The sequence below is a fragment of the Lissotriton vulgaris genome, chromosome 11 (genome assembly GCF_964263255.1).
Source record: "Lissotriton vulgaris chromosome 11, aLisVul1.2, whole genome shotgun sequence".
NCBI classification, from domain to species: domain Eukaryota; kingdom Metazoa; phylum Chordata; class Amphibia; order Caudata; family Salamandridae; genus Lissotriton; species Lissotriton vulgaris.
Window position 1 is genome coordinate 746,969,121 of NC_141699.1, and position 23,170 is coordinate 746,992,290.

Sequence of the window (23,170 nt, forward strand, 5' to 3'; positions counted from 1 at the left end):
GAGAATGTGGATAATATTGACTAGATTGCATACCTTAATGTTTGGCCACTGTTTCCGACGGACAGCAAGCACACTTGTGCTCATGCTAGGGGTGTTGGTCACCAATTTTTTGTAACTTGCTCCATCCCACTGTTTGAAATCCTAAAGAATGAAAAAAGTCAAAACCTTTACTCAAATTCGTTCAGCAGCAAACATCCATATCAAACATCCTTTCCTTCACAATGAACCACTGAGCAAAATAATTTTCACAATGAACCATTGTGCAAACTAATTTTCCGAGCAGAGTACTTCAAATTTGTGTGAGCTGATTACACTTGCAGTGTACCATAACAATTGCCAGCGTCTACCACCCCCCCTTCCCCTGCCCGTCCACCCCCTGAACCTGGTGACCATAAGAGTGAGATAGAGAAGTAATGGTGAAGGGCTGGGATGTGTCCAAATCAGTGTCAATTTCAATGCGCACTGGTGTTCAGTAGGACCTAACCTTTGGGCGTTCCCATAAAATGTTTAGGAGTGTACCTCAGGATCCACAGTGGCACCATCAATCACGAGATTTAGACTGGTTGTATTTATGAATCTGGTGGGGGGTGTAGTACCAGTATGTGACGATCTTTGTGGCAGTCACCATACTTGCCATGCTATGCGTGGTGTGTCGCGCCGTGTAGTAAATGTAGCCCCATTGTAATGTTGTAAACTCCTTGCCTATTTCTGATTCCCATCCTGTTTGGCTCTTGGATTTGGAGACCTCTGTAGGTGAATTGATCAGGCAGTATAGGTCTGAGACCAGGCGCTTGTTGGATGACCTCGACACAAGCCAGCTCTCAAAGGGGGTAAGCTGCCGCTCTGCACCAGGGCAAATAGTGGGGTGCAATGCCCAGTGTCAGATCTGAGTGTAGTGCCAACGCTCCATTTCAGCGGGGACAAATTCTGAACAGAGGGTCGCGAACGGGGGTGGACCTTTCAAGTCGAACAGGTGGCCCACCAACCTGCATCCTGCATGTACCCATACTTGGAATGAGGGATTGTGGGTGCCTGGTTGAAAACCTGGGATCTTGACTAGGGGGGTAAGTGGCGAGGGAAAGGTCATGAGACCCCTCTGTGTTGCTAAGCTGTCACAGACTGCCAGCAAAGCCTTGGTAATGGGCAAGAGGAAGTGATCTGGACCGTGCTTCTTTATGGAGGTATGGGAAGCGCCACGGTGCCTGGCCAGCCAGAGCTCGGTCCATAAACAAACATTTCTTTTCAGATTCTGCATGTGACCATTCCACTAAAACCCTTGATTAGGTGACCTGGTAATAGTGAACAAGGTTGTTGTCTCCCAGGCCACCCTCATCTGGGGAGCGGTAGCTGAGGGCTCTACAGATACGAGGATGCTTATCTGCCCACACATCCATTAATTTCTTTTTAGCGAGAGAGCCTGGGGAGGATTGTCATTTTAATTGCTAGTATTAGTCCTAGCCAAGAGAGGGAGTATGACCACAACTGACACAGTTCGGATTTGATCTGGTGAGTTAGCTTTTGCTAGTTAAGCTTAATAGTGTCAGTGATGGCAGCGGTTATCTGGAGGCCTAGATATGGGATTGATACCGGGGCCCATGGGCAGGGCCTTTTGCAAATTGTCTAACGTCTGTGGCCAGAGGGTAGGTTGAGGGCTTGCGATTTTTGGATATTTACCGTAAAGCCTGATGTCTAACCAAATGACTCCAGTGCTGCTAAGAAAGGTGGCAGTGAAGCGGAGGGCTCCTCCAATGAGGCTTTGACGTCATCTGGGCAAAGGCCGATGGAGTGCAATTCCCCTCCGCGTTGGACACCTTTTTATCTGTGAGTTGGAATATACTTTTTAGGCCATGGGTTCTATGTACAGGCTGAACAGCAGGGGCGACAAGGGGCACCCCTGCCTGGTCCCTCTAGTGATATGGTTAGGGGCGGAGGAACAGCAGCTGTTGATGCCAACTACGGCTGTTGGTTGAGTGTAGCTACTAAGACTCCACTTTTGAAAGTGATCCCCTATGCCAAAAACGGTCAAGGCTGCCTCCGAATAGGGCCATTGTACCCTGTTGAAAGCTTTCTCTCTTTCAACTGCCAAGAGCATTCTTTCTTGGGCATATCTTTGGGCTTTATCAATTATGTACAGGATCATTCTTGTATTGCCACTACACTGCGTTGGGGATCAAATCCATCCAGATCGGACCTATGATGCCTGGGAGGAGGTGATTAAGCCTAACAGCAAGAATGCCTTAAAGGAGCTCAAGAGGGAGATGGGATGATAATAAGAACAGTGAGTCCTGTCCTTCCCGAGTTTGGAATTTACTACTATTGCTGCACGGAGCATTGAAGGGGGAAGTGACCCTTTGTCTCCAATTGCGTTAAAAAGCCTGGTAAGAATAGGGGCTAAACTGTGGCAGAATGTCTTATAAAAGGAGGATGGTAATCCATCTGGCCCCAGGAACTTGGATAACTGCAGGTGGGACATGCTAGAGATGACTTAGTCTATTCAGATTGGGTGTTTTAGCTCCGCCGCTTGCATGGACATCAAGGTGGCAGTAGTAGACGCCTTGAGATATTCAGGGATTGCGTCCGGTGGAAGGTCTTGTGCTGTGTAAAGAGTCTGGTAATATTCCAGAAATGGTTCAACTATGTGTGCATCATCGGTCCATTTGGGTCCCACCCTGTCCAGGACCTTTGGGACCCCTGTCACTTGGTGGTGGCATCAAAGACAGCTTGTCAGGAGGCGACAAGGTAGGTTGTCCCCTATGTAAAACCTATGCCGGAGCCTAAGGGCTGCGTGTTCTGCACTGTCCACATGCAGTCCAGCTAGTTGAGCTCGGGCAGTCTCGAGCTGTCTAGAGGTCCTATGGGCCCCTGTTCTCTTATGTATATGTTCTAGTTCTGCCACCTGGCAGGACATGCTCCCCCTCTTCTCATGTCGGATTCTATTGCCCCGCCAAATCTATAGCTATACATTCTTCTCCAACCAAAGCTTTTAAGGCATCCCACAGAGAGGCAATTGAGATTTCAAGGGTATTGTTGATTACCAGATCGTCCTGGATTGTTGTGGTGATCTGGGTTATGACCTCAGGGTGGTAGAGCAAGAAATCTTTAAGTTTACAGGTTCTGAGGGGTGGGTTAGACCTCGGCACAGCAAGGGTCACTGTCACAGCGGTGTGGTCAGAAAGCAAACAGGGTTCAATCTCTGTTGATTGAACCATGGTGGCCACTTCCAGAGTGTCCAAAAAGTAGTCAAGTCAAGCATACAAGCATAAGTTTTGAGAGCATGAGAGTAGAAGGTGGAATTTTGGGAGTCAGGGTGTTAAGTTAATTTAAATCAATTATATAGCGCACAGCTACCTCAGCGAAGAGGTGTCACTGAACTAGTAGCAGTGTCACTGATGAGATACAGGATTAAGGCACGGGAAAGAGAAAGGTCTTAGTGGCCTTACGGAAAGACATCAAGCTGTCCAGACAACAAATCTGCGTAGGAAAGGAATTCCACAATTTACCCGCCAAACAGCAAAAAGATCGTCCACCAGATCGGAGGCGCTTCACTCAGAGGACCATAGCTAGGTGTTGCCCAGCTGATCGTAGTTGACGCATAGGAACGTAGGGTACCAGTAATTTGGAAAGGATCTCAGGGGAGGAGAAGTTTAAGATTTTAAAAGTCAGGCACAGAGTTTTAAATTTGATTATTTTCGTCAAAGGCAGCCAATGAAGGCGGCAAATCACCCCAGTTCAAGTTCTAGGGAGCCTCAGCAGGACACGAGCTGCTGCGTTCTAAACATGCTGCAGACGATTCATTCCTGCCTTATTTGCCCCTAACAGGAGCGAATTAGCATAGTCTAATCTGGACAGGATGGCCGCCTGTACTATCGTCTGGCGGATAGAAGGATCAAGGAACCCCAACAAGGGTCTAAACCCTCGGAGTAGGCCAAAGCAAGTACCTGCTAATTTCTTGGTATGCTCCTGATAGCTGAGAGTGGCATCTAGCCAAACCCCAAGATTGTGTGTGGCTCAAGAGGTCTATCAAGCCCATGCTGCCCAGCCAGGACTCTCCCGCTACCGAGAGTGTCCCTTCCTGTCTGTGGCATTGTGCTGATCTGTCCAAGTTGGCATTGAATATCAGATTCAAGTCCTCCCCCAGCAGCACCATCCTTCAATGTGTACCCATGATTTTAGACACTGCTTTGCGAAAAAAGGGTTCCTTTCCTTTGCTGGGGGAGTATATGGTGCCCACTGTGAGGTTGCTAGATCCTACGTGTAGAGAGGATGCTAGAGGTCTGCCCTTAATCTCTGCCTGTTAAAGCCCCACCTTACGAGGGAATGTCTTAGAGACCAGGATCGCAACACCAGCCGTTTTAGTCGGGGGAGACAAGAAAAACTAATAGGGGAATGACTTGAGTATAATGGCCCTCCCAAACACCCAACTGCCACATATATCACCTGTATTTTTACCCTTACCTCTTGATCCAAAAATTGCGGTAGTCAATGCCCAAGAGCCTAGCCTCGATAGAGATAGGGGGACCAGGGAAGGAGCCATACAAAAAAAGAGGGGGGGCCCCACCAAAGAAGCCAACAAGACAAAATCCCCAACATCCAAACCTTCTAGAGGAAAAGGGGCAAAGGGAGGCACTACTGTTCCTAACCCAGGAAAGCAGGGCATATCAACTACCCCCACATCCCATACTATAAAGGTACCAGCAATGGCCACAACCACTACCCCAGCTGATAACTCCAATGATGACATCACACTGGAGGATATTGGTGTACTTCTTAGATCACTATTGAGCCCTCTTGAAGCTCGACTGATCAAGATTGAGGCCAGGCTAGTTAATATTGAAAAATCCACTGTGCAACTAGCTGACTCAAAGAAACTTGACCCTAATGCAGCTAAAGTAGTAAAAGGGGGACCTGACCTAAAGTCCAAAAAGGGTAACGTATCCACAGTTGCAAAGAATAACCTACCCTCCACCGATGCTAATAATCCAGCGCCCATATCGGTTAAAACTCCTTTACCCCCACCAAACCTAAATTCCAACAAAGCACAACCACCAATGCCACAAACACTAACCGCTTTACCGACTACTACCCCAACACCCAAAGACACTGCTCCTACTCAGTCTAAATCCAAGGGTGAACAAACATTCACGGGAGAGAAACCCAACTACAACCGCAAACCAAAACCTGTCAACCTCCCTCCAGAGGCTGCCCCTTACACGCTAGTTTTGGCAGGGGTCCCGGAATTAAAATCTACAACAATAGAAACAAAAGCATCACTCAGGAATAAAGTTATCAGCTGGTTATCCACATACAGACCGCTTCCGAGAGGAGTAACCAGCGATATCTCTATGGTTAGGCGGGTTACATGGGTGGGATATTCCAGAAAATCAGTAAGGGGAGACTGTGTTTTGGTCGCCTTCAGAGAACCGGGCACTGCTGCCTACATCTGTGCCTGGAACTCTGATGACCAAGCCTGTAACATCCAACCTCTCCCTCTCTCATTCTTTTATCCATCAAGTCCATATAACTTGGAGGACCAAAGATGGGGGCATCACCAAGACTTACTCGATGAATGGGGAAGTGGTCGAAGGGAGAGAAGCGGTCCTCTTAATTATAGGGGAAGACCCACTGATCACTTCACGCAGTTTGAGGAGGATGAAGGCTGGGAAAATATCACTAGGAGGAGGGGCCGCGGGGGAGGATTTACAAGAGGTATCCAAGGGCCCCACAAAATGCATTATCCAGCCCATTTCCCTGTCTATAACAGATATAGCAGTTTGGAAATGGTGGATTGACGCATGGACAATGGGGGGTGTGAACTGCCAGCATTAAAAGGGATGGGGAACAGTCCACTCTCACTATCCACTCTGCTCACAGGGACACAAAATCCTTTGGAACTAAATCTAGCTCCGGAGTCCTCTCCAGAGGCTCCAAATGCGACTCATATTAATCCTAGATTTGCCCCGGCTCATTCACCCCCAATACAGGTGGTTACTCCGGAGACCAGGGAAGCCAACAATAACACCACTACGGGTTTATCCTTTACCAAACTATGCCCCTTAACCCTGGTTTCGTGGAACGTTGCAGGATTAGCCAGTAAGATTGACTCTCCTGACTGGGCCTCCTTTATTAGTTCTAAAAACATCCTACTTTTTCAGGAGACCTGGGCGCGTGAGGAAATCTTGCTTCAGGGTTTTGCAGCTTTTTCTAAACCTGCTAAGTGGGGGGGAAGGGGAAGGCCATCGGGAGGACTCGCGACATGGATAGCAACAGATCTAGGCTGCCAGGCTAACTGCCTGGAAACAGATTCAGATGATATTTTGGCCGTCTTATTGGAGTGCCAAATTCCTCGAAATGGGTGGTTGTAAACATATATTCTAGGCCGGTACCAATGTCCAAGGAATCCAGCACTATAGAGCAACTCTCTGTGTTCCTTGACGGTATTCCCTGTGAACTTGCATGCCTGGTGGGAGGTGATCTAAATTCACAGTATGAACCACTATCAGGTCTACGTGATGGCCCCTCTCTTGAGGAAGACTTATGTTGGCGTGTCCCTGTGACGGTGGCACCTCCCCCGAGAGCTTGGACCCCCTGGCCTTGCAGATCACTGCCCTCACCCTAAACCAAGGATTAAGGGCCTGCAATGGTCGCTGTAAATCAGACATACCTAGCACTTGTACTTACAATAAAACTGGCAGAGAATCGAGAATAGATTATATTCTCGTTAAATTATCCATGTGGCCACAAGTAGTCGATTTTAAAATCATCGAGAGAAGGGATAGTGACCATAATGCACTGGAACTTTCCTACATCTCACCAGGGAATGAACCCACTACGCTCGGCACGGATAATGATAAATCAGGGCTCCTACTAGAAAATAACCGGAGGAAAGTCAGGTGGGAGAAATTAGTCACGAGGGGAGACAAATTACCCAAACTATATGCAAGGATCATTCCGCACTTGGAGAGGGCTTTCCAGATAGGGATAGAGGCGGAAGGGCCAGCCAATAGAGAAAAGCTTGCTCACACACATGCTGAGCTAATTAATACCCTAGAGATAGATCTGTTCTCAAAATCGGGAAAAAGATCAGGACCCCCAGCCAAGACGACCTGGTACAACACTACTTGCAGGGAATCCAAGACCAAACTGGTACTTGCCATCAAGAGTGGCAACAATAGGGAGGAAATCCAAGCCAGGAGAAGATCTTATAGGAAGCTCTTGGTAGATGCGAGGGCCGAATGGGACCAGGAATACTGGGAAAATCTCTCGAGGTCACTAACCACTCGAGACTCGCGCAAATTCTGGCGCCTGGTCTCAAACGGCACAGAGGATGTATCCTCAGCTATCGAGCCTAATATTGCTCCCAGCTTATGGCAGAGCCATTTCCAGGCACTGTACTCAGCTGAAGAAAGGTTTCCCAACACCTCAAACAGTACGCTAGGTCCAGGCACAAGTGGCGACCGTTTTACAGAAAAAGAGGTGAGGGCGGCTATAGCTGGGCTTACCGCTGGAAAAGCCCCCGGTCTTGATGGGGTACCTGGGGACTTATTCAAGCAAGAACCAGGGATATGGGCCCCATACCTCACATTGATATTCAACGCCATCCTGGGGGGTATGGAGGTTCCGGATACTTGGCTGGGCGCAGAGGTGGTCCCAATTTATAAAAAGGGGTCCCCTCTGCTCCCAGCCAACTACCGCCCAATCAGTCTTATTGACATATCCCAGAAGCTCTTTGGGAGACTGGTTCTAAATCGACTACAGGACTGGGTAGACGAGATGGGCATTTTGACTCCCTATCAGGCTGATTCAGACAGGGAGTGTCCACAACAGACCAAATCTTTAGGTTGAGCCTGCTATATTGGAGGACAGCTATAATCGAGGGTGGCACCCTGTATACAGTCTTTGTAGACTTGCGTGCCGCCTTTGATTTGGTACCAAGACTGAAGTTATGGAAGGTTTTGGAGGAGTTGAATGTCCCTGGAGATATTTTGGGTATCCTGATGAGATTGCACCATAACAACTATGCCCGCGTTAGGTGTGGCAGAGGAGGCAACTTAACCGAAAGGTTTCCCGTTCGCAGATGGGTAAGACAGGGTTGTGTGCTCGCACCGACCCTGTTTTGCCTCTTTGTGAACGGGATAGTTGACCACCTAACCAGGATTCCCAATACCGACGCCCCTAAGCTGACTGGCAGCAGGGTGCCTGCAATCATGTTTGCAGATGACACCCTGCTGCTGTCCAAATCCCCTATGGGCATTCAACGTGTCTTGGACGGGTTCTTACAGTTCTGTTTAGAGTAGGGACTTGAAATCAACCCTCAAAAGACCAAATATATGATCCTAAACCCGAAGCCGCATAACCGACCCCCACCAAGGTTGGGAGAAGTCCAACTGGAACGGGTGTACACAATTGAATACCTGGGGATCACTCTTAATGAACATCTAACGTGGTCATCCCACCAGTCGAAAGTGAACATCAAACTGGCACAGTTGGCGGGTGGCACTATGAGACTGGTGAACAAATCCCCCTTCCGTCCACTTAGCCCCATTATTCACATCTATAAAGTCCAAGCCCGGGGTAGTGTCACGTATGGGGGTGAGCTGTGGGGGCACATTCCATCGTCCAAATTATTAACAACTGAAAACAAATTCTTGAGACAGATTGTTGCTCTTCCACAGAGTACTCCACTACTCCCGCTCAGACTGGACTTGGACATACGACCTAGAACGGAGGAGCTGGGCCTAAAGCCCTTGACATTCTGGCGGCGTCTATGGAGTAGTCCAGACCTTTCTAATTACAGAGCTGAGTTGCAGGAATTTCTAGAGCTACCCAATGCCAAATCAATGCCATGGCTGATCTACATCAGGAGAACGCTGGAGGCAATTGGACTCTATGAACTATGGACAGACCCATTAAATATTTGCCCAAAGACCCCAAAAAAGGCACTAGCGAGAGCTTATTACGATCACATGCTCCTTAGAGCCATGGACGGTGCACGGGAGGGGTCACTGTCCAATAAGTTCATACAAACAAAAGATTTCTATCATCTCGAAAGTGTCCTAGATGCCATTTCTCCACAACTAACCAGGAAATTATTTCTCCAATGGAGATATGGAACCCTTCCCCTAGCATCGTTCACAGCATCCTGGGCTTCTCGTTCCTCTTCAGAAACTTGCCCGGCCTGTGGACATCCAAAGGAGAATGACGTTCATGTTGTCTTCTTTTGCAAGGGGTACGAAAGGAGTAGGAAATATTGGCTAGTCCCTTTGCTCAGGAACCTTGGATTCAGAACTTTTCTACCCGCTTATAGAGTCCTAAAGACAGACTTATCCCCCACTCTAGTATTTGCTCTATCTAAATTTTTAACCTCCATGTGGTATGCTCGATGTCGCCGTGTAAAAATGTTGTGTTAGGAAACCTGAAGTCTGAGACAGTCCCAAAATTGTGTTACATTTTTAAACTCCAGTTTTTATCTTGATCACTAATGTTGTTTAATATGCTTTTTAAATTTTGTATAGAATTGAATGTATATCTTTTATGATCTTGTGATCGAAATAAAGACAATAAAAATTAAAAAAAATAGGGGAATGCCGTTGAGCGGAGTCTATGCTGATCTTTGGGTAGAAGGTGCATTTATGTGTGCCCCAGAGTTTTCTAGGTAGGAGAGGATAGAGCTCTGCTTCAGCATATTAGTTTAGGTCCTTAACATTGAGTGTGAGAATCACTAAGTGGTCAGTCATGTAATCTTCAAATAGCTCCGTCTGTGCCAAGGGCGTGGGCCATTGAGTCAATGTGGTACAATAGATGTGGGATGTGCAAGCGTGTCTAGTCACCAGGTCCAACAAGTCCCCATAACAAAAGGACCTAATGGCCAAATTAAACAAATAACTCATATTGTTCAAGAGAAGAGCATTGTCCAGGATGGGTGTCTCCATGGAATACCAAAAGTAGGGAGGAATCTTTGTGCACTCCCCCACCTCTGAACCCCCAAAGAGGAAAAGAATGGAAGTTCATAGAGAACGAGTGTAAGTGGTAGGAGCATTGCAGATCATGTAGCCGTCGCCCCCTCTGAATTTCCTGCTAGGGTAACCAGGACTGTCCCCCTCTCCTTAGAGATGGTGTCAGGGTCTGGTCAGAGTTCAGGTGGGGGAGATCATGGGCCCCCAGGACCGTGAGGCCCCCTTCTCTCACTGCCTCCCCTCCTGGTGCCGGGACCCTCCGGGGAAGAGTCCTTCAGGTTGAGTATACAGCAAACCTCGTACAGAGAGGGAAGGTGGTGGAGCTTGCCCTCTAAGCAAAAAAACATTCAAAAGAGATGTCCCGAGGAGTAGGACACCCCCAGCTCACTAAGGTGGGAGGTTACCGGCCGGAAGACATTACGCTTCTGAAGGGTAGACACTGCCAAATCCTGATACAGGAGGGTAGACTGGCCTAGATACTGGATTGGATGTTTGTCCCTGGCAGTCCTTAGGAGTTCCTTCTTGAGTGTAAAATCATGGACGCACGTCAGGATGTCTGGGGGAGGTCCATCCGGACCTCTCTGAAGTCCGACCCTGTGTGCGTGGTCTATCTTGATTTCTACCTCAGGCCAGCATCCAGGATTGCTCTAAATAGTTCAGATACGAAGGCGACAATGTCCTTTCCTTCTGCCCTGGAAGCGATGCCCCGGAGACAAATGCTTCTGGTTGAGTGGCATCTGCTGGTTCCTCGCAGCTCTTAGAGGGGGCCAGGTCTCCTGTGTGTGCCCCCGATGGGTAGAGAAGCATGCCCTTCACCGTCTTGCCTCTCTTAGTTTTCCCCGAAGCCATGGCAGGGAGGCAGTAGGTCCAACCCCGCTCGCTGGTGATAGGCAAAGGACAAGCCAGGGGCTGGAGCAGACGGAGGTGTGCCTGTGGCTTTGAATTGTAGGCTGGGGGGGGGTCCATAGGCTGGGGGGGGTCCGGAGGTGCCCAGTAAGGATGCGGACCCACGGATCGTTCACCGCATGGAGGGAGGTCAACAGGGAAGGGTGATCTGCCCCCTGCCATGGTCAGTGTCTGGATGCTCAGGCCTTTCCTATTCCCCTATATGCAGGCGCGAGAGGGCAGATCTGGTTTAGGCAACAAGGGCCAGGGGACTCAAGGGGCTGAAGCGAGGCATCTGTCTCGATGTAAGGCTTGATCCGGTTATGAATTACTGAAGCTTTTGGGGCATTCCCCAGTGCACTCATGGGCACAGGAGAGGGGCCCCTGCCGTCCACCCTGGGGCCCACTTATCAGGTCAGTATATCACTGGGGAGCCCCATCCACTAGTTCTGCAGCTGCTCCCCCCTCTCCTCACCTTCTTGTCTGGGTTGGTCCCTCTGGGCTTGCTCTCAGGCATGACAAGCTCTGCACTCCCTGCTGCAGGCCCGATGCTCTGTCGGCCCAGTGGGCCTTCAGGTGTGCTCCTCTGGGCGTGAATGGATGAGGTCCCGCTCCTTGCTCTGCAGGTGATGCAGCACAAGCACAAATCCCACCTCAGGATTCTCCTCAGGGGTTGTTGCAGCCACCAGGGGCCTTGGACAGTTCTATGGTGCAGAGCAGGAGATTTCTGGGCCCCACCAAGTCCCCAGGGAAATCTTCCATGGGGCGGGCCCGCACCGGTGTCTCGGCGGCAGAGTTTACAGTCCCAGCGCTCGCAGCCGGTCCTTCAACTCTCCAGCCTAGTTGCAGCCGTCCGGAGAACCGCACGTGGTCTTGCGCGTCTCTGCGTCCTTTTATCTGTCTAGGAGTCGGGGCAGCTGCTGAATTGGGCCGCCAGGTACCAGAGGTCAACTCGCTCACCAGTGGGGAGCGGCGTCCACCTGCTCCAGGTTATTGTCAGCGTGGCTTTCCAGTGAGGATCGGAGAGGGACGAAAACGCATCTCAGCCATCCGCCATCTTGGCCATGCCACATTTAACCTTAATTTAAACTCATTTTAACTCTTAATTTGTAAGTCTTGAAATGCATATTGAATTACTGTAAGGGACACAAAAATGTATATTTCTTGAATATATTTGCGGAAAATGGATTATTCCAGTTGAATTTGATTGCAGTGGTGTGTCACTGAACTAATTGTCAGATGTTGCAGTCATGTTCCACATACAAGTCTTAAAAAATCTACTAATATTCATTACTTTTTATTAATAAATGTAATACACAATGTGGAAATAGAATCCACATTTTTCAGTAATGGAGAGATCTTGACATGAGTCACCATTGTGCAACAGAGTTTATGTTCTATTTTTCAAAAAGTTTGTACATAGATTTTCATAGGAGACAAATTAGGAAGAGGAGAGTAAATTAAAGGGAAATTCTTAGATTTGTTGAGCTGTATATCCTGCTTTTCCAAGTTTTGAGTTGTAGAAGGATTTTTAATTATAATGAAGGATCCTGGTTTGATATAAATTTTTTTTTAACATTACCGTCTGTATTTATCCATATTTATTTTTTGCCCATTTTATCCGCATTTATCCAAATTTATTTTGTGTTTTGCGTATAAATGAAGTTGAAAAACTACATTTCCACATTTGTATAACTGATAGACGCACACTTATTCTGTGATGTTCGTCGTGTTTTAGCTATTTTAAGCTGTCAAATATTACATAACAATGCATCCAATACTAGCATATACTATAAATGAATATTGACATTTGGCGTTATTTAAAGACATTTCATCCTGTTTTTTATTTATCATGCTGTGCACCTGGTCAGCTGGTGTCCCTTAATTCAGGAAAAACAGCATAGAGTCACTTAAAAGAGCACAATTTACTGCATTTATCCACTTTAAAAAATAAATGCAGACAGAAACCACATTGTTTTCTTTTGTATTTATCTGTAAAAATACGTAAAAACGGAAAACAGGGAGCCCTAATTATAATTATCCCTGCAATATTTACCTAATTTACCCTAAGTTAATTCTGGTGGTGGACTCTCGACAATTTTCCAGCTAAGGATTCATGTGAGAAGTTGGCCTGGTATATGATGTCTACTAATTAAAGTGGGCACCTTGCACCAGTCCAGACGACCCTTATGGTGTTTTAAGAGGTCTCAAACAACCTTAGAAAGTTATCCATGTGGTAGCTGTGGAGAGCAGCCTTAAGACTTGAAAGAGTGAAAAGCAGTTTGTTTTACCAGAATACAATTATATAGTGTAGATTAAACGAAAGAGAACCACACAAAGTATTTATAAAAACATGTATTTATTATATAATACTCTCTAGTACGTTCCAGTATCTCCTACACGGAGATATACACAAAGCACACAATACTATTGCAAAGAAATCAATGTAAATGGCACTAATAAACAGTGGGCCCCAGAGGGGGACCAAACCATATACTAAGAAAGTGGAATAAGAACCACGACTCGAGTCAGGACAATGTTGAGAAGACATAGAATTGCTGGGAGCCCAAGGAACTACCCAAGGAGTCCATGTGCTGTGTGGGACCACGACCGCGTGCTCGGTACTAGTCTATGTGCAAGTCGCGTTTGGAGTTTTAATGATAAGGGACCCTTCCCAGTGGGCTTGTAAGAAATCCCATGGAAGACAGAAGGTGGGAGATCCACCCCACCCGTGCATACTGAAGAACCCAAGTTAACTATCCCAGGGAAGCCGGGTGCATAGTGACGAAGTGACCTTTGGAAACCACCATCGAACTCAGTGGAGGACTTCGAGAAAGTGCCACTGCTGAAAGGGAGAAGAATGTCCGGTGGAATCCAAATGTGGATTCTAGATGAAGAGTACCTGTAAGCAGAGTGGACATAGTCTGGGTCACTTAGTAGTGACCAGGGGCTCAGGATACGTATGCCCACTGATGTCGGGTGCTTCAGGATAGTTAGATGGTGCTCTTGACACCGTGGCTGCGGGGACCAGGCGACATTGAGGACAACCAGGAGCTGGATGCAAGCGGTCCCACGAAGCATGGCGGGTGCTGAGGGATAGGTGTCCAGCAGGAGCACCAACAAGCCTTGGCAACAACAACCTACACAGGAAGTCAAGAAAGCGTACGGTTCGGACCAGCATGGAGACATAGAATTCGCAGTTTCACAAAACAGCAAGCCACAGAACACTTGGTGCAAGATGGATAAAGATCTTTGTAGAGAAAGTCGCCAGAGGTGGGGCTACTCAGAGCCCAATTCACTTGTCAAGGAATTGCCAACAAGCTCATGCACTTGCAAATACATGCGATGCACAGGGGTTCAGGTATTGCAGCCCCAACAAGGGATACTAGCCTCAACCTTGGTGAGAGGGCAGATCGAGCCTCGAGGGACATAGAAACCCACCTCCTGTGGTGCTGGAACCTTCAGAGTCCATAGGAGCTCAGAATTGGCAGACTAGTCAGTAGTGTTGAGGTGCCTGCGAATGCAGAGGAATGACTCCTTTAATCCAAGGGTATTATCTTCAGTTGTCTTTGATTCTCCACAGGTTTGGCACGGATCCTGTATGTTGCACAGGCACAGAAGGCTGAGAGGGAGACAGAGTCAGGCCCAAACGAAGTCTAGAAAAGTCCAGAGTGCCCAGACGGTTGAAACGCTCTGGTTTCAGGTCTGAATCTTGTCCACAATGAATCAATGGTCATACAGCCAGGTAAGCCCTTAAGTACCCTAAGACAAGGGTTGGGAAGATTCAGGGGAGGGTCTGGACGGGGGGAGGTTACACCCATGTCCTTTGTCCATTTTCGCGCCAGAGCGGGAGCCAGCAGCTTGAACTGGACTATAGACAGGTACACCAAATGTGCCCCTTGTGCAGACTTTCAGTAACTGGGAAGCTCACCCACCCAGCCCTAATACACTAAATCCTGTCTAGGAGTTTGTCACACCTCCCTGTGATAGGCTGCCTATTGTTCTGCCTTCCCCTTCTAGAGCTTGGCACAGCAGCAGGAGGGCAGGAATGTGTCTCAGGTCGGCAGCATCCATTTTGTGCTGTGCGGGACTAGAAGGCTAGTAGCAGGAACACTGAGAGCTTCACAGATTGCTCTACCGATGGGTGGAATCAGGTTCAGGTTTCAAGTCTTTATTTCGATTTAAAAAAATCATAAAAGACACATTGTAACACACATTAAAAAAAATAAGTTGCATAATTTTAGATAAACTAGTCCATGTACAGATATGTTTGTTGTTGATTAAAATCTCACTACAACGACAGCTAAGTTCAAATATATAAAGAGAACAATACAACACTGTGCTAGGGCTACATTCAGATAAACTAAACTAAGGTAAACCATACAATACTAAACTAAACCCAAAAAATTATTTAAAGAGGAATTTAAAAAGATATTAAACATCTTGGATAAGAAACCTGATACAGACATAAAAATTAACAGTTACATTGTAAACAATAACATTTAATAGAACACCATTCCATATATAAGGTGCATGAAATGCAGTCGTATGTTTTACAGTAGAAAAGGTGTGCAGCCTTATAGATGAGTATTAGAGGGCACTATCAAACTTGTCAGATGTTTTGACCTGATAATCCAGGCCCACCCCAGATATTTGGCTAGACTCACTACAAACACCTCGGAGGTGTTGGTTTTTAGCGCCCAAATGGCCTCTGCAGATTTTCTAAAAGGAAAACGCTGAAACAGCGGTTTTAGCCATTTGGTTCGCGGCGCCAAGTAGCTGGGGCAGGCAAATAGAAAGTGGCCCTCTGATTCCTTCTGCCCCGGGCAACCTTTGCAGAGATCTGAAACACCAGTGGACCATTTATTTATAAAGGTGTTCAACGGCAGAGCTCCTACCCGGAACTGGTGGTAGAGTTTCTTGTCCAGCGGTTTGGTGATAACGTCCCAGTAAGGTTCACGGGACGGGTCCAACTTAAAGGTAAGGAACCTACCCGTGAGGCTGGTAGAGCTGGAGGCTGAAACTCGTATTTGGCAGAGCGAAGCCCAATACAATGCTTTAAATTCTTGTTTAGAGGGAAAGGCACTAGTTGAGGGAGCTATCCAAAGCTGTTCTAACCCCATATCTACCAAGATGGTTTTTACCGCTTGGAGCCAAGGAATTTTCCCAGAACCTCCAATTGACCTGACTTCTGCTAATTCTTTGGCAAATAGAGTCAGGTCAGGGGAGGTCCATAATCGCCTCCAAAGGGCCACCAATCTGAATCTGGCCATCTCGTTGATCGGAGGGCATCCTAGAACCAAACAAAGAGGAATGGATGGAGACGACTGTGGTAGGCCTACCAGGTTCCGTAGAAACTTACATTGGGTTTTAAACAGATTTAAGAGGTCCATATGACCCCAGAGATCTGCGCCATATAAGATTGCAGTGCTAATCTTGGCGTCATAGATCTTGAGAGCTGGGGTAACCCGCTTGGTGATGGATCTCTTTTGCTCCTTTATTAAACAGCCAGTTAGCCGGGCGAGCTTGAGATGTTGTGCACCGACTTGATCTTTCCATCTCAGACGGCTGTCTAGAGTAACGCCCAAGTAAGTCATAGTCTCAACTTGCTCTAGGATGACTCCACTCATGCTTACAGAGCTCCAGACAGGGTGGTTTCTCGTGAAGACCATAAACTTCGTTTTGCCCACATTCACCGTAAGATTGTTTATGGCACAGAACTCCTCAAAGCGGTCCAGCGCCCCCTGTAATCCGCTACGTGTTCTAGAGAGGAGTAAGGTGTCATCGGCAAAGATGAGCATTGGAAACCTTGTCCCGGCCAGCATTGGGGCATCGGTGGGGGGTATCCGAGAAAAATTTCACCACTTGATCAATAAACAAGAGGAAGAGTGTTGGTGCCAGGACACACCCCTGACGGACACCTCGAGTTACGGGAAATGATTCCGTCACTTGTCCCTGGCCTCCCCACCTCACCCTCGCATAATTATCCTCATGGAATTTAATTATTAGGTCAAGTAGCTCCGTTGGTATTCCCAGATCTCTCAAAACTCCCCACAATTTGTCCCTCGGCACGAGATCGAAGGCGGACTTCAGATCGATGAATGCTGCAAAGATGGTACCACCACCGAGCAAGACCACTTTCCAGTAGATCAGACAAAATCTGAACACCTGGTCGATGGTGCTTATGCCCGATCTGAAGCCCACCTGCATGGGAGATAATATGCCCTCAGATTCGATCCAGCCCTGAACCCTGCCCAGGACCATACGCGCAATGATTTTTTGTATGGAGTCGATGAGACTAATCGGGCGATAGTTCCCTGGGTTAGACCTGTCACCTTTTTTAAATATTGGTATTATCTCGGCCCCCTTCCAAGACTTTGGGATTCTTGCTCCTTTAGCTAATGAGTTGGCAATCTTGGTTATATAGGGCAGCCACAAAGCGGGGTTAGCTTTGAACAGATTGGCGGGGATGAGGTCCATACCAGGTGCTTTCCCTCGCAGGGTCAAGCCTAGTGCAAGCTCAACCTCTGTTTCTGAGAAGATGAGTTTTTCCCCGTAGGTATGTAACGAGAGTGCCTCTCCCAAAGTGTGTAGGGATTTAGGGTTCTCAACGCTGAATTGGGCTGAATAAAAGGTCACCCACTCTTCAGGAGATACATGGTTTGCGGGGGTGCGCGAATCAAAATCCTTCCCCCACTTGACTAGATCCCAGAATTTAGTCGGATTGTTCGAGGCGGAAGCATCCAAGAGATCCGACCAGTACTTGTCCTCCCACTCCCGTTTGGCTTCCCACTGTATTTTCCTGTATTGCAGCCTAGCTGCTTTAACTGTACCCATATCTCGGGATTTAATTGCTTTGATAAGATGTGTATGGGCCTCCCTGCATTTTTTGTTATACCATTTCTGGTGGTGGGGGTTAACTTTAGTGGCACCATTCCGACACGGGAGAGAGAGTAGGGACTTTAACTGGTCAAAACAGCAAATATGGAGATTAATAACATTATTAGCCATTTCCGGACTACCCCCCAGCAGATCATTTTTCAACATTTCATTAAACACATTTTTGACCACAGTGTTAACATTATCCCGTAAGGTTTCATCCTCCGCGATCCTGGACCATTTTAACCTCCTCCTGTCATTAGTTATCAGGACATCCCCTGTCCGTGAGGTACTAGGCTCCTCCAGTCTCTTTATGCCTGGCAATTTTAGTTGGAGTGACAGAGGGTTATGGTCACTTTCTGGGCGCAGTATTACTTCCATGTCCACTAGTAGGGGCCAATTTTCCAACTTTAACAAAATATAGTCAATACGGCTTCGCCTTAGGCTGTTATCAAAAGTACAATTGGCTCCTTTGTCAGATCTTGTGCGGCCGTTGCTAGCCCGAAATCCCCGATTTAAGCAAAGAGCCATCCAGTTCACTGCCGCCTCGGTCGCATTGACAGGTTTATCAGCCATCAGGTCAGGGATGTCCCAAGCAGCGTCCTCAGCTGAACCCCAACTGTCCCCTAAGTCGTACAGTGGCTCAAAGGTACAGTTTAAATCACCAGCTAAAAGGATAACATTTCCACTACCCAATTCAGCAAGGTTATGGTCTAATACATTCACCAGGGCAGGGCTGCGGCCACCAGGTAGACCTCGAGCGTATATATTAAACATGATCAGATCCCGATGTCCGGCCTTACTCAGCTTGATTATAAGAAGGTCCGGGTTCTGTACAGGTAGCTCTGTGGGGTGGAATCTCAATGACTGCTTTACCCAAATCAGTAAACCCCCTGATGCACGCCCTTTGCCCCCTCTGATCGCAGGTTTGAAGAAATTAACATAGCCCAACCCGAAGGTTGGATCGGGAGCCCAGGTTTCCTAGAGTAGGATGATATCAAATTTATCCACAAACTCCAACCAGTCTTCGGAGAGCATGCGGGCCTTAACCCCAGCAATATTCCAGGATAGTATATTTAGATTTTCTGAGGCAGAAACCACAGGGAGGGTAACAGAACTGGAGCTGCAGGAAATACCTGTTCACCCCCACTACCCCTCCTATTCTCCTTGGTCCTAAAGTTATCCGTGGAGTCCCCACACTTCGTAGTCTCTATTTCATCCTTGGGTGCTAATATGATGGTCTCCGTTATGGCTAAGTCCCCCATAATTTCATCTGTATTGTGCATAGATTGTGGGGCCTCCTGACTCCGCCTCGCCAACTGGTGCCCAACAATTTCAACAGGGATGGTCAACCAAGATGATATGTGATGTCAATCTATGGCCTCATGGTCGGATAGGGGAACAAAGTGGTTGAAGAGAAATGGACGTTGCTGGGCTTGAGGTGTCATTTCCAAAGGACGTCTCCTAGCTGGGGGTTGTCCAAAGATGGGGCTTGGTCGAATAAAACTTTGTCTATGTGGGTAGAAGTATGATAGGCCCAATGTTTGGACGTCCCCCTGTCTAGCAAACCTAGCTTCTCTTCGGATAGTATCCACCACCCATGGATCCTTAAACGAAATTAGGATACAATCTCCCTCCAGATCCTTGGTGCCGTGACCCACCCAGTCTACTCTCCTTACAAAAAGTATTTCAGTTGGTGAGGAAGGGGGTAAGGGTCGGTTTTTATTTAGCCAAAAGATCACCTTATTACGAAGGTCCCCATACGACTCCTTGCTACCGGGTTTTAAGGGAGCAACACCAGTTAATACTATTGTATAACGTGTTGCCTCCGTGGGGAGATCAGCTCGTGGGGTAGTATGCCTAGTGTGTTTCTCCACCCTTGGGTTAGTATTACTGCGCTGGGTAGCTATATCTCCGTGAGATGGATGTCGGGAAGGATTGGGATTGGGTTTTACCTGTGGGGGTGGCCTAGTGCTTTGGGGTCTAACAAAATTATGTTTGTCAGTAGCCTTCGTCTTAGGGGCATGTGGTAGGGAGCTCTCGGTTATCCTGGTAGATGTCGTTTTTGGCTTTCCCCCCCCTGTAGGCCTATTGGTATCTGCCCCTGTTGATTTGGTATTGGTGGCGTTACTAGTGGGAATGTTGTTTGCACTTGATGTCTTTGGGGCTAGTTGTGTGTTAATGACTCCCACAGAGCTGGTGCCGGTTAGTTTTTGTAACATGGCCAGGTTTGTATTCACTACAGCCTCCAGTGTGTCTATTTTTGAGGTCATTAACCTGGTCCGTTCCAAAACGGGTAGTAGAAGAGTTTTAATCATAGCCTCCATTTTTACTAACAAGATCTCATCACTATTAAGGCACATTGGACAGGGGTTGGAAGAACCCAAAGAAGTGAGAGAAGGGCACAAGACATTAGGGAATACAGAGGGAGTGTATGTATCTAAGGAATGCCCAGGCGCCTGGCATTATCTGTTGTATCTTTTATTTTTGGCATCTTACATTCTCTCCCCCCCGAAAGGCTCGAATCTTGCTTTCTCTTTCTGGATGTTATGTCTGCACTTGGGGAGTCTGCAGCAACAACGGTATTAGGGGCATTAAGAGGTGAGTGGCTGGATTTCCGACTAGGTTCGGATTCCACACTAACCTGAGGTCCATCCCCCATACTAACTTGGGAGTCGTCTAGGTTGTATGCATCTTCATCCAGTAAACGAACAGGAGGACTCTCCCCCACGCTATCTAGATGGACAATTGCCTCGGTGGTAACGGAGTGTATACAATTGAATGCTGCGTGTGCTACGGGGCTGGTGGTGGTAGCTAGTCCGCCCAGCGAGGAGTGCTTACCGCTAACAAGATCGAGCGAGAGTCTTTTTTCCACCATCGCGATTTCTTTTTCCAATATCCCCGTGGCTCGTGTAATGAAAGCGTCCAGCGGGCCCGAAACAACTCCCTTGGTTGTTTGAATTTGGACTGTGCCTTCTTTGCCTGATCTTAGGGGCATGGTAGGATCTAAGTGGGACCAGCTACAACAACGTTACTACTGCCTTACTGATCCCTGGAGTATTTTGGTGGTTTAATGAGCCTCACGGTCAGTTTGTGTTTCTTGTGTCCACACAAGTCAAGTCAAGTCAAGTCATAAAATTTATATAGCGCACTACATACCCAGAGGGTTTCAAGGCGCTTGGGAAGGGGAGGAGGATTATTTGTCAAATATCCACGTTTTAAGCTGCTTTCTGAACGCTAGGTGATTCTGGGTGAGGCGAAGGTAGGCGGGGAGTGAGTTCCATGTTTTGGCCGCCAGGTAAGAAAAGGATCTGCCTCCCATGGTGGTCTTGTTGATGCGAGGTACAGTGGCGAAGGCTTGGCTGGAAGAGCGAAGTTGGCGGGAGGGAGTGTAGAAGGACAGTCGAGAGTTGAGGCAATCTGGTCCGATGTCGTAGAGTGATTTGTGTGCGTGGGTAAGCAGTCGGAAAGTGATCCTCTTATTGACGGGTAGCCAGTGGAGGTCTTTAAGGTGACCAGAAATGTGTTCGTTGCGTGGGATGTCTAATATGAGTCTGGCTGAGGCGTTTTGGATTCGTTGTAGTTTCTTCTGGAGTTTAGCGGTGGTACCTGCGTAGAGGGTGTTTCCGTAGTCCAGTCGGCTCGTGACTAGAGCGTGGGTGACTGTTTTCCTTGTTTCGGAGGGGATCCAGCGAAATGTTTTTCTGAGCATGCGAAGAATGTTAAAGCAGGAAGAGGATACGGCGCTGACTTGTCTGTTCATTGAGAGTGAAGAATCCAGGATAACGCCAAGGTTCCGTGCGTGGTTTGTCGGGATGGGTGCTTTTCCAAGGGCTTCCGGCCACCAGGAGTCGTCCCATGCAGAGGGGGATGTGCCTAAGATGAGGACTTCTGTTTTGTCTGAGTTCAGTTTCAGACGGCTTTGTTTCATCCATTCGGCGACTTCTTTCATTCCTTCGTGTAGGTTAGTTTTGGCGGTGCTGGGGTCCTTGGTGAGAGAGAGGATCAGTTGAGTGTCATCCGCGTAAGAGATGATGTTGAGGTTGTGTTGGCGGGCGATGGCCGCAAGGGGGCTCATATATACGTTGAAGAGGGTGGGACTAAGTGAGGATCCTTGTGGTACGCTGCAGATGATTTCAGAGGCCTCGGACTTGTATGGTGGGAGGCGGACTCTCTGGGTTCTTCCGGTGAGGAACGAGGTGATCCATTCCAGTGCTTTTCCTTGGATTCCAATGTCTCTGAGGCGTTGTAAAAGGGTGCTGTGGCAGACTGTATCGAAGGCTGCGGAGAGGTCGAGGAGGATGAGGGGGACTGTGTCTCCATTGTCCAGTAGAGTTCGAATGTCGTCTGTTGCTGCGATGAGGGCGGTCTCAGTGCTGTGTTTGGCTCGGAAGCCAGATTGTGAGGGGTCCAGTGATTTGTTGGCTTCGAGGAAGGCGGCGAGCTGGTTGTTGACGGCTTTCTCGATGACTTTGGCCGGGAACGGAAGAAGTGAGATGGGGCGGTAGTTTTTGAGTTCGGAGGGGTCTGCTGTTGGTTTTTTCAGAAGGGCGGTGAGTTCAGCGTGTTTCCAGTCTTCTGGGAAGGTAGCGGAGTTGAAGGAGCAGTTGATGACGTCTCGGAGGTGTGGAGCTATGACGGAGTCTGCTTTGTTGAAGATGTGGTGAGGGCATGGGTCTGTGGGGGATCCGGAGTGGATGGAATTCATCAGGCGGATGGTGTCCTCAGTGGAGATTGGCTTCCAGTCGTTAAGGGTGTTTACGGGGGGAAGATGGTCAGCAGATGGTAGGGTGGGATGGCTTCCGGGTTGGTTGTCAAAGCTGTTGTGGATGTCAGCAATCTTGTTGTGGAAGAATGAGGCTAGGGAGTCGCAGAGGGCTTGAGAGGGGGTGATGTCGTTGGAGTTGGCCGAGGGGTTGGAGAATTCCTTGACGATGTTGAAAAGTTCCTTGCTGTTGTGGGCGTTGTTGTCAAGTCGATCCTTGAATGCTGTTTTCTTGGCCTTTCGGATTAGTTGGTGGTGGGTGCGGGTGGCGCTTTTGAAGGCGTCCTTGTTGCTGGTGGATGCACACGCACAATACCATAGGATTTTAACACTATGTAGTCCGCCTACCTTAGGTGCATCCAAAGCGGCCAGGGGGGGTAGGCCCGGGCCGGACTCTGCCGTGCTCGAACTGCCTCAAACAGCCCGCTCTTAGCCCGGTCTTCACCCCGAGCTGCGTCCCGCGCTGCGGGAGGACCGTTCCTATATGTAGTGAGTTTTATGGGCGGTGGGCGGGCCAACAGGGAGAGCGGACCGGAAGCTGTCACTCGGTCACGCAGGGACTCCTGGGTAATGGAGTCCCTGCAACGCTCGCAGCCCTGCTGCAGCCCTCGGCCCAAGTCCTGCGCTGTTCCACTCCCTGTAGAGTTCAAAGGTCCAGCCCCACTCAGATGACGGCGATGCAGCACCC

At 48.3% G+C, this 23,170-nt stretch overlaps 1 protein-coding gene across 1 annotated transcript in view; it reads right to left on the minus strand.

Moving 5' to 3' along the window:
- Positions 1-9,037: 9,037 nt before the first annotated feature.
- LOC147683443 (uncharacterized) overlaps positions 9,038-23,170 on the minus strand; it is a 212,721-nt gene continuing 198,588 nt past the window's right edge. The window contains exon 8 of the mRNA XM_086942531.1: positions 9,038-9,175. Within this exon, the coding sequence (XP_086798657.1) occupies positions 9,038-9,175 (138 nt within the window). The remainder of the gene's footprint in view (positions 9,176-23,170) is intronic.